The sequence below is a fragment of the Hemiscyllium ocellatum genome, chromosome 8, assembly GCF_020745735.1.
Source record: "Hemiscyllium ocellatum isolate sHemOce1 chromosome 8, sHemOce1.pat.X.cur, whole genome shotgun sequence".
NCBI classification, from domain to species: domain Eukaryota; kingdom Metazoa; phylum Chordata; class Chondrichthyes; order Orectolobiformes; family Hemiscylliidae; genus Hemiscyllium; species Hemiscyllium ocellatum.
In genome coordinates this window covers 27536897-27549357 of record NC_083408.1, presented here as the reverse complement: position 1 = coordinate 27549357, position 12461 = coordinate 27536897, and the positions used below count along the sequence as shown (strand labels likewise).

The 12461-nt window shown below is 48.0% G+C and overlaps 1 protein-coding gene across 1 annotated transcript in view; it reads right to left on the bottom strand.

Annotated features, from left to right (window-relative positions):
* The window catches only part of sptbn5 (spectrin, beta, non-erythrocytic 5), a 191233-nt gene that overhangs the window by 106067 nt on the left and 72705 nt on the right, over nt 1-12461 (bottom strand). The window contains exons 29-32 of the mRNA XM_060828644.1: nt 12047-12179; nt 6116-6261; nt 2948-3062; nt 1233-1343 (exon numbers count right to left, since the gene is read on the bottom strand). Of these exons, the coding sequence (XP_060684627.1) occupies nt 1233-1343; nt 2948-3062; nt 6116-6261; nt 12047-12179 (505 nt within the window). The remainder of the gene's footprint in view (nt 1-1232; nt 1344-2947; nt 3063-6115; nt 6262-12046; nt 12180-12461) is intronic.

Sequence of the window (12461 nt, the reverse complement as noted above, 5' to 3'; positions counted from 1 at the left end):
GATTTATCCTTGTATAATAAAACAAAGAATTGCTGATGGTGGAGATTTAAAATAAATGAAACAGAAAGTGTTGGAGAAACTAAGCAGGTCTGGCAGCATCTATGGAGAGAGAAACAGAGTTAACGTTTCAAGCCCAGTGACCCTTCGTCAGGACTGAATACAGCTAAGAAATGGTAGTATTAATGCTGAAAATGGGTTGGCTGTGCTGAGTGCAGCCACAGAAGACAGGACCTGTTGGTATGGGGGTGGATGACGAACATGAAGGAAGATGTCTGTGCTCCGAAGTTGTTAAATTGAAGCTGGTAAATGTCCAGGCAGCAGATGACGGTATTAATCCACCAGCTTGCCTGGAGCACTGCAGAAGACCTGAGACAGAAATGCTGGTCCGGCGACAACCACTTGAGGAAATTCTACCCAGAATCATAACAAGTCAGGCCTTCACCCATACAGCAATCGTAACATGTTGCAAGCAATGCCTTCTCTAAGCTTTGTGGGCCCAAAATTCCTCAGTCTAACCAACTCATAGCACTTCACCTAGTCTCCATTGCTGAACACAGATGGAGACTGATGCTGTTTGAGTGTTAGGAACTTTTCACGTGGGTCACAGAAACTCACGTCCTTAAAAGCCTGCAGAGATTGGGATGGGGGCTTATGGGGTGCAAGTTGAGCTTTCCAGGTAAATCTAACGTGTGTACACAAAGTGAACTGAAAAATGTGTGGGGTTCAAGCAGTTCAAGCACAACTGTACAGAATATTTTGTACAGAAACACTGCAGCATAGAGAAAGAGAGAGATTGGGCATTGTGCAGGAACATTGTAGACAGAGAGAATGACAGTGAATTGTACAGGAGCACTGCTATAGAGAGAAAGAGAGGGCAAGAGACAGTATATTTAACAGGAATACTACTGCAGAATGAGAGTACATTCTATAGGAGCATGACTGCAGAGATAGAGAGAGAATGAATTTATTGTATAGAAATACTACTGCAGAGAGAGAGAGAGAGAGAGAGAGAGTATTGCACAGAATATTCTACAAGAACATTACAGCAGAGGTTTGCAAGTGTTGGATTTGTTGGGAAATGATGAATGAGCTGGGACCTGTATTTTTGTTGGTTGAAATTTAAATGGTGCACAGATCAACAAAAACTCAAATTATGACCTGAAAAATCACACAGCTCTCCCTTGCCCTTTGATATAATGATGGGACATTGAATCACAAATCTGTGGTCTAACCTGCTGTTCGGCCCCAGACAGCTCATGTTCCAGGGCCTCATGTCTCCGCAGTTGTGCCTGAACACCCCGCAGGTCCTTTGCAATTTCATCAGGAAAACTTTTCAGTTTCTCCTAAAGTGGTGGAAGCAAATGGCAAATATAAAGAGACAGATTTCACAACAGACAAATCGCTTCACCTGGACACTGTCCCCAAACACGCACAAGACAGGGACTTCACCAGGTTAGATACAGTGTAAAGCTCCCACTACACTATCCCCAAACACGACCAGGGCAGGGACAGCATGGGTGAGGTACAGAGTAAAGCTTCCTCTACACTGTTCCTATCAAACATGCCAGGATGGGGACAGCTTGGGTGAGGTACAGAGTAAAGCTTCCTCTAACTGTTCACATCAAACACTCTCAGGACAGGGACAGCACGGGGTTAGAGAGAGTTTTCCTTTTATTCATTGGGATGAGGATGTCACTGGCTAGGTCAGCATTTATCACCCATCCCAGAGGGCAGTTAAGAGTCAACTACATTGCTGTGGGTCTGGAGTCACATGTAGGTCAAACCAGGTAAGGATGGCAGTTTCCTTCCCTGAAGAACACTAGTGAACCAGATGGGTATTCCCAACAGTCAACCATGGTCTCAGTCATCATTAGACTCTTAATTCCAGATTTTTATTGAATACAAATTCCACCATCTGCTGTGGTGGGATTCAAACCTAAGTCCCCAGAACATGACCTGGATCTCTGGATTAACATTCCAGCGATAATATCACAGGGCTGTCCTCTCGAGTAAAGCTGTCTCTACACTATCCCCATCAAACGCACCCAGGACAGGGACAGTACTAGGTTAGATACAGAGTTTAACTGTTCGATATTCCATCCTGTGGTTTTGTTGAATGATAAGCATGAGACAACTACAGCAGCAGCTGCTGGAACAAAAGTAATTCCATCTTGCATGCACTGAAACTGTGATCAAGATATCAGAGAACATGTGGCAGCATTCCAGCACACAGAGATACTGGATGGGAATGAAATGTAGTTGCAGTGATTGTAATGAGGACAAGCAAGTGGACCTCGGAATATAAATTCCCTGATTGGGCTATTAATCTCGAAAAGGTCACCGCTCAGTCTCTGACTCTCCAGGGAAAACAGCCTCAGCCTGTTCAGCCTCCCCCTATAGCTCAAATCCTCCAACCCTGGCAACATCCTTGTAAATCTTTTCTGAACCCTTTCAAGTTTCACAACATTCTTCCAATAGGAAGGAGACCAGAACTGCACCGAATATTCCAAAAATGGCCTAACCAATGTCCTGTAAAGCTGCAACATGACCTCCCAACTCCTGTACTCAACACTGTGACCAATAATAGAAAGCATACCAAACGCCACCTTCACTATCCTATCTACCTGTGACTCCACATTCAAGGAGCTATGAACCTGTACTCCAAGGTCTCTTTGTTCAGCAACACTACCTTGGACCTTACCATGAAGTGTATAAGTTCTGCTTTGATTTGCTTTTCCAAAACGCAGCACTTCGCATTTATCTAAACTAAACTTCATCTGCCACTGCTCAGCCCACTGAGCCAGAAGGGAATGCAGAATTTGAAACACAGATGGATCACCCATGGCTTGAAGGGCTGAATAGGCTCCTTCACTCGCTAATTTGTGTATCTGTAAGTTGCTATTATCATCCTGTTATATTTCCCTGTATGAGAGCAGAAAGCACAAACCTGGATATGGGTCAAAGCATCACAGAGGTCCTGGCTGCATTTGTGAACTGCTTCTGCATCACTGAGCCTCTGTCCCCGGGTATGAACTCGTTCCTGCAAACTGCTCCATAAATCCCTGCAACAACCAGTCAGACAATAACAATTACAGAGCAACAGGGATAGATATTCTGTCTAGTGGGACCATTCAAGCAGCAAAAAGCCTGTTGGTGTAACCAGAAAATTGAAACCAGGAAGTGTAACGTAAGAGTTCAAATGTAGGTTGGTTAAACACCCTGTATTTGAATCCATGCTCACTCAGACACACCGCCCTGCGATCCCTCACTCACTCAGACACACCGCCCTGTGATCCCTCACTCAGAGACACACCGCCCTGCGATCCCTCACTCACTGAGACACACCGCCCTGTGATCCCTCACTCACTCAGACACACCGCCCTGCGATCCCTCAGTCACTGAGACACACTGCCTTGTGATCCCTCACTCACTCAGACACACCGCCCTGCGATCCCTCACTCACTCACACACCGCCCTGCGATCCCTCACTCACTCAGACACACTGCCCTGCGATCCCTCACTCACTAAGACACACCGCCCTGTGATCCCTCACTCACTCAGACACACTGCCCTGTGATCCCTCACTCACTGAGACACACTGCCCTGCGATCCCTCACTCACTCAGACACACTGCCCTGCGATCCCTCACTCACTAAGACACACCGCCCTGTGATCCCTCACTCACTCAGACACACCGCCCTGTGATCCCTCACTCACTCAGACACACTGCCCTGTGATCCCTCACTCACTGAGACACACTGCCCTGCGATCCCTCACTCACTCAGACACACTGCCTTGTGATCCCTCACTCACTCAGACACACCATCCTGTGATCCCTCACTCAGTCACACACCGCCCTGCAATCCCTCACTCACTCAGACACACCGCCCTGCAATCCTTCACTCACTGAGACCCACCAACTTGTGTTCCCTCACTCACTCAGACACACTACCCTGTGATCCCTCACTCACTGAGACACACTGCCCTGTGATCCCTCACTCATTCAGACACACTGCCCTGTGATCCCTCACTCACTCAGACACACTGCCCTGTGATCCCTCACTCACTCAGACACACCGCCCTGCAATCCCTCACTCATTCAGACACACTGCCCTGTGATTCCTCACTCACTGAGACACACTGCCTTGTGATCCCTCACTCACTGAGACACACCGCCCTGCAATCCTTCACTCACTGAGACACACCGCCCTGCAATCCTTCACTCACTCACTCAGACACACCATACTGTGATCCCTCACTCACTCACACACACCATACTCACTCACACACTGCCCTATGATCCCTCACTCACTCAGACACACCGCCCTGTGATCCTGCACTCACTCAGACACACCGCCCTGTGATCCCTCACTCACTCAGACACACTGCCCTGCGATCCCTCATTCATTGAGACACACTGCCCTGCGATTATTCACTCAGACACACCGCCCTGTGACCCCTCACTCAGACACACCGCCCTGTGATCCCTCACTCACTCAGACACACCACCCTGTGAACCCTCACTCACTCAGACACACCGCCCTGCGATTATTCACTCACTGAGACACACCGCCCTGCGATCCCTCACTCACTGAGACACACTGCCCTGCGATCCCTCACTCACTCAGACACACTGCCTTGTGATCCCTCACTCACTGAGGCACACCACCCTGCGATCCCTCACTCATTCAGACACACCGCCCTGTGATCCCTCACTCACTCAGACACACCGCCCTGTGATCCCTCACTCACTGAGACACACCGCCCTGTGATCCCTCACTCACTCAGACACACCGCCCTGCGATCCCTCACTCACTCAGACACACTGCCCTGCGATCCCTCACGCACTGAGACCCACCGCCCTGCGATCATTCACTCACTCACTCAGACACACATTACTGTGATCCCTCACTCACTCACACACTGCCCTGCAATCCCTCACTCACTCACACACACCGCCCTGTGATCCCTCACTCACTCAGACACACTGCCCTGTGATCCCTCATTCATTCAGACACACCGCCCTGCGATTTTTCACTCAGACACACCGCCCTGTGATCCCTCACTCAGACACACCGCCCTGTGATCCCTCACTCACTCAGACACACCGCCCTGTGATCCCTCACTCACTCAGACACATCGCCCTGTGATCCCTCACTCACTCAGACACACCGCTCTGCGATTATTCACTCACTGAGACACACCGCCCTGTGACCCCTCACTCACTCAGACACACCACCCTGCGATCCCTCACTCACTCAGACACACTGCCCTGCGATCCCTCATTCATTCAGACACACTGCCCTGTGATCCCTCACTCACTCAGACACACTGCCCTGCAATCCCTCACTCACTCAGACCCACCGCCCTGCGATTATTCACTCACTCACTCAGATACACCGCCCTGTGATCCCTCACTCACTCAGACACACCGCCCTGCAATCCCTCACTCACTCAGACCCACCGCCCTGCGATTATTCACTCACTCACTGAGACACACCGCCCTGTGATCCCTCACTCACTCAGACACACCGCCCTGCGATCATTCACTCACTGAGACACACCGCCCTGCGATCCCTCACTCACTCACTCATACTGCCCTGTGATCCCTCACTCACTCAGACACACCGCCCTGCGATCCCTCACTCACTCAGACACACCGCCCTGTGATCCCTCACTCACTCAGACACACCGCCCTGCGATCCCTCACTCACTCAGACACACCGACCTATGTTCCCTCACTCACTGAGACACACCGCCCTGCGATCCCTCACTCACTCAGACACACCGCCCTGTCATCCCTCACTTACTCAGACACACTGCCCTGTGATCCCTCACTCACTCAGACACACTGCCCTGTGATCCCTCACTCACTCACTCATACCGCCCTGTGATCCCTCACTCACTCAGACACAGTACCATCTGATCCCCTCACTCACTCACGCTGACTCACTGTGGTCTGACCCCTCACTCAGATATACCTCCTTGTGATCCCCTCAGTCATTCTCAAATTTTGCATTCTTTGAACTCCTTAGCCACAGATGTATCCCTGATAAATGAAGTGGATGGTGAGTGTATTCTGCATCTTTGATGTAGTGTAACATGATGACAATACCTTAATGCATCCTTCCTGAGTGTGATTTCCTGGGACTGAGGATGTTGATTTTCCAGCAGCTTGCTCACCAAAGTCTGAACCCCCAGGATCCTCTCTTCTCCGGCCTCCACCTGGTGCAGGAAGACCTCATACAGTGCCCTCAAGTGCTGAGGATGGAAGAACACAAGTTACACCCTGCTGACAGAGCAGCAGCACTTATGCCCTGCCTAGAATATAATATACCAACACTGACCCCTCTCTGACAGTAAAACATCACTAACACCCACACTTTCACACTACTGACAGTACTGCAGTGATTGTAACACGGTCAGCCAGAAAGACCTCATAGAATATGAGTTCTCAATGGGGCAGTTAATCTGGTCCAATCAGGGAACACTGTCTGACAGAAATAAACAGGAGTGTTAGAGGTTGTGTTCACTCTGAAGCCGGCTCTGAGGGAGCTGGATCAGTACCAAGGACCCTCCACATGTAAATAAAGGTTGACTTTGTGACAGGATACCAGCCTCTATGGACTTATTTCTATGGCAACAAGGGAAAAGCACACTCCTGAAGAAATTCACTTGTAACAGTCGTCTTTGAGTTGTGGTTTGCATTTCTGGTATCGTGCCATTATTTGGGCAGTTTGACTAATTTGTTCATGCTGGTTAAAGCACAGCAGGTTAGGCAGCATCCAAGGAACAGGAAATTCGAAGTTTCGGGCCAGAGCCCTTCATCAGGAATGAGGGCTAATTCAATACTAATTTGTTCACGCCGTCTAAGACTGGGTCCAGTATGTGGAAAGAAGGTGTTGTTTTAACTGAGCAAATGTCATTGGGCCATTGAAAAGTAACAAGTAATTCTGCAAGTGTTTGGACCCGCATTTCCATTATTAGGAGCCTAATATTATTAGGAACCCTGAGGTTCCAGCTTCTAAAACCTTTCAAGAATTGACGGATTTAGTGAAGGAATATTATGACCCCAAGCCTCCTCTAATTCTGGGATGCTATCAGTTTGACTTGGCAGTTTGAGAACCAGTGGAATCCACATCGGAATTTTTGACAACACTAAGACAACTGGTGGTGACATATGATTTTGGTTTAATCCTTAATGAGATACTGAGAGACTGTTAGGTATATGGGATTAATGATGTAACCCATGCAAAAGCACCTACTAGCTGAAGCCCAACTGGATTTCACACAGGCACTGCAACTGGCTTTGTCATTGGAAAATGTAGCAAGTGGAGCATCTGAGTTGCAGGGTATTCCAAAGGAAGTAGTCACCCTGGCCAGTCAAACTGAGCCTGGGGAACACCACTTCAGTGAAGGCAATTGCATAGACTCACTGGGTTCATATCCTGAAAAGAGGAATCTGGTCAGCCCAAAGCAAAACTCCAAAACAAAGCCATGTCTTGACCAAACGGTTAAAAGTTTCATCAGGACCTAGGCCGGCAAGCCATTGTAGTTGCTGCCGGTATGCGCAAAGGAGTCCCATTAGATCAAAAGGGAGTAAGAGAACTCATCGACTGGCACTGTTGGAGGACAGTCCACCTACATCTAGTTTGGAACAGTTACATTGCTTAGCGAAATCCAAACAAGAACCAATCAACATAAATGCCTGGTTAAATGGTCACTCACTTCCAATTGAGATTGATTGATCGAGGAACCAATCGTTAACTAAATCCACTCTGAACTTCAACCCTTAAGTTCGCACAAGACCTCTGCTAGCCTGAAAACCTACACCAGAGAACCTTTTACAGATTAAGGGTACAACTTCTGGTCTCCTATGAGAAGCAACTGGTTCAATTATCCCTGATTGTAGTAAAAGGTCCAGGCCCAAGCTTGATGGGGGCAATGTTGGGTGAGAAAGATTCACTGAGAACAGCTACTTGTACAAAGCCCCAATTACATACTTGGAATCTTTTCAGGCTCCTAACAAAGCCACCTTGCATGTTGACCAGGAAGCAATTCTATGATTCTGCAGGACCTGCCGAGTGCCATTTGCCTTACCAGCAAAAGTACAGGCAGAAATCAGGAGGCTGGAAAGTAAAAGGAGTCATCAAACCAGTCCAGTCTGTGGAATGTGCAGCACTGGTTGTGCAGTTGCAAAGCTCAACAAGTCAGTTTGCTTTTGTGGGGATTTTAAACAAATGGTGAACTGCTATTTGCAGTTGGATAAATACCCAATCCCTCGCAAAACTGGCAGGGGACCTATCCTTCACAAAACTGAACATGAGCCATGTGTACTTGCAATTGCAATTTGATGAAGATTCTCAAAAGTATGTGTGCGTGTCTGTGTGTGTGCCCGTGTGTGTGTGTGTGTGTGTGTGTGTGTGTATGTGGTTGAATGTGGTGCATTTGCGTGCCTTTGTGTGTCCGTGCATGTATTTCCGTAGAGTGTAACCTTGACCATCCCTGCCTCTGGACAAAGACCTTGCTCCACCAGGACTGTGTGGTAGTTGTTGTGGTACAAATACCCTGTGTTAAAGGATCCCATGTACACGCATCTCCCACTCTCTCCAAATGAGGTTTGGGAAGTGGAATTCGCATGGACAACCGGAACCTTGTATTGCTATCACAGCTCAAGATCTCTGGTATTGTGTCAATGACACCACTGCCCTGAGTGAGGCACAGTGGGCAGGACAAGGTTCAGCTCGAAGAACAAGGTAGCAGTTACACCTCTTACCAGAAGAGTAAATCTGAAGAAGACTCCATGGAATTGGTCTCGCCATAAAAAAACCCAACAAGTTGACGCTTTCAGGGAGCCCTTTCCACCTCCCCACACCCTATAGGATAGAAAAATACCTCAAGAACCTTCAGCTCACCCTAACCCAGAAATAGTCCAACACAGTTGGCAATGCATACACCCAAACCTAGGAGCAATGGATGGGGTGAAAGAAGATTTCAGCTCCAACTTTGATCAGTTGCTGTCCTGTGTCTCAAAGGAAGATGGGCTGATTCTCCAGTGATTTCAGAGCTGGGAGAGAGACACAAACATCTGGAAAGGTATGATTGATGAGGAAGACAAAGGGAAGGTAAAGACAATGGCGTCCCCCAAATGAAATGTCTAGAACACACCCTAGTCATAAATACCTGATTTCGTCAGAGAGACCTCAACAACAGTTTTTGGTACCTGCTTGACCAGGTCATCATTAGGTTGAGGGAGAACAAGTAACAGCACACCACCCGTGCCATGACAGGAGCTGACCATTGCTGGACCAACCATTTCCTAATCCGGTCTGCCATCTCGATCAGGGTGGCCTAATAAACAGCAGCAGCATCAGAAACACTGCCTCAGGTAAATAAGTAACAATGGATTCACAATCTCTGTCAACAAAGACCTACACAGTCAGTGCTGCACAGACAACCCAGAGAAACTCAATGAAGAGGAACCATAGAATGTCTAAAGCGTATGGACTGTTCTTAACTCCATCATAAACAGTTACCCAGAGGAAGCCTCAAGGTTTCTCTCCCAGGAAACATCAAGACGGGTTTGACAAGGATGACCAGGGGGCCCAGGTGTGACTAAATCACAAACACAAAGTGTTCCTGAACTGAAAACACCAGTAAAATTTTAGGGAAAGAAAGCAGGTCCACAGACAAATAAAGGCTAAAGTCCAACAAAAAAAAAGTGACCTGAGGAACACATGGTAGGTGGAAAGCACGAGGAAATAAATCAACCTTCCAACAGCCATGATGTGTGTGGATTCTTCAACACAGTCAAGACCATCCATAGTCCATGTACCTAAAGACCTAACCCACTGACAGCTGAGAACAGAATGGTATTCATCAAGGACAGAGGTGGAATGAGCACTTATTGGAAGAAGTACTTCAATGGAGGGATTATGCAGTGTCCTTTTCAAATTTTGCAGTTATTCATCAGCATTGTCTGCCTGCTCAAAGGCAATACACACACCATGATCCTTGGATCCACCACACAGCCAATGTGTGTGCAAACTGGGGTCAAGAAAGGCTGTGCCATTGCCTTAATGCTCTTCTCCATCTTCCTCGCCACAACACTCTACCTCATATCCCTTCCCATTGAAGTGGAGCTTCTCTACAGGATCATGGGGAAACTGTCCAACCTGTATCACGTTATTCCTGATGAAGGGCTTTTGCCTGAAACGTCGATTTTGCTGCCGTTGGATGCTGCCTGAACTGCTGTGCTCTTCCAGCACCACTGATCCAGAACCTGCATCACTTCCAGTCCAGACCCGAGACCGCACCAATCTCTAACACTGAGTTGCGATGTGTAGATGATATGCGTCAGTGCACGCACTCGGAGATCAAACTCCAAGGCTACATCATCCATTTCCGGAGGCATGTGAGAGAATGGCCTAAGGCTAAACATTCACAAGACAAAGGTGCCCTATCAGACTGCTCTCGAGACGAAATCCATTGCGAGCTACTGGACAATGTGGATTAATTCCCACACCTTGGAAGCGTCCTCAAGGTGAGGGAAAACATGGATGATGAAATTCAACCTTTAACACCAGCTGCCCCCCAGTTGTAGCTGGATGTTGTGGATCCTGTTTAGCCACCTCAGGACCCACAACTCCAGAGTGGAAAAAAGTGATCCTCGGTCCAGGGGGCTGGCTAAGTACCCAAGATCATGACAAAAGAACTAGAAGGGGAAAGGAAGAGATACTTGTTCACACAATGAATCCTTAAAGATCTGGAAAGCACTGTTTGAGAGAGCGGAAAATTCAGAATCCCACAGGAACATGCAAAAGATAAGTGCAAAACGTCTGATGTTTGAACTGGGGCAAGTATTTGAAGAAAAGTTGGAAAGTGGATTGCAAAGCGGCATGTCTTCCAGGGGTCCAGCACAGATGAGAGGGTCTGAATGGCCTCATTTCATGCTGCACTTCAACTGTAGTCGACCTCCCTCAGCTCATGGGCTCATTGCATCACTAGTGAATGTATCCTGCACCTCAGGATCCCTAAGGTTTGTGTGGACTGAGACAGATAGCTTAAGCAGGGGCAGAGGGTCTGAGTGGGTTCGGAAGGCACGAGCTGGGCTTGGATCCACATGGGAGGATGGAGGACTGTGGTGAAGGAATTGAGGTGGGGTAGAGGCTTGGGTTACAGAATCATAGAATCCCTACAGTGTGGAAGCAGTCCATTTGGCCCATTGAGTACATACGAAGAGCATACCACCCAGAGTCACCTCCCTGTACCCCAGCATTTCCCATGGTTAACCCACCTAGCCTACACATCCATGGGCACTATACGCAATTTAACATGGCCAGTCCACCTAATCTTTGGACTGTGGGAGGAAACTGGAGCACCCCCAGGAAACCCATGCAGACATGGGGAAAATGTAAACTCCATGCAGAAACTGGTCCAAGGCTGGGATTGAACCAGAGTCGTTAGTGCTACGAGGTAGCAGTGCTAACCTCTGAGCACTGTGCTGCCCTTCAGGTTGAGGGAGACAAAGGGAGGGGTTTACAGTGAGTGGGAGTTGGAGAAGTGGGTGTGGGTTGATGAAGAGAACAGGAGTGAACAGAAAGGATTTGCAGTGGTGGGAGAGCTGGTGGGGAAGAGAAAACATGGATTCAGATGGAAAAAAAAAGGTTAGAGCTGCAAAGGACATTTGCAAAGGCAGGGAGATTAAATTTACTAGAGAAACCTATGTCATTCACCAAGGACATGAGCTGGACATAGTGTGGGATTGAATTGTAGAATAGAGCTCAAAATGATTTGTTCTTCCTGTCACAGTAACAGATACCATTAGGTATTTCGGCAGGGGTAGAATGACATTGGATTCAACAGGGACACTTGTCCAGAGGTTAGAATGGGCAGCGGGTGACTGATTTGAGGAGGAGGTAGTTCTCCTGGTGCTAAATGTTGCTAGTGTGAGTGGTGAGGGAGTTATGGACAGGGGTAATGTTACAGGAAGCTCACTGGGATGGGAAATAGTCACAGGTGTAGAAAACAGTGGAGCTCTGTTTACCAGCACATGTTGATAGTCATTGCCATAGTCCTCAGAGCTGGCAGTTTGCATCTGTTGTGTGACCCACACCTCCAGTTCTCCGATTTCTCTCAGATACTCATGGAATCGCAATGTCTCTTCTAATTTCTGTAGCCTGGGAATTAAAATAAATAAAGCCCATCAATTAGTTTCTTACTTGCAAACCTATTCCACAGAGCGGGTCTCCACAGGGTGCCCCTGGGCAGGTGTGCGCGCACACACACACACACACACACACACACGTGTACATATATACACAACACACTTCCACACATGTGTATACGCACTCACACACACACACATGCACACAGGTGCACACGTACACACACACACACCCTCCAAACCCAAAGCAATGTGGTTCACTCTGGTTAGTTGGGAATGGGTAATAAATGGTCTG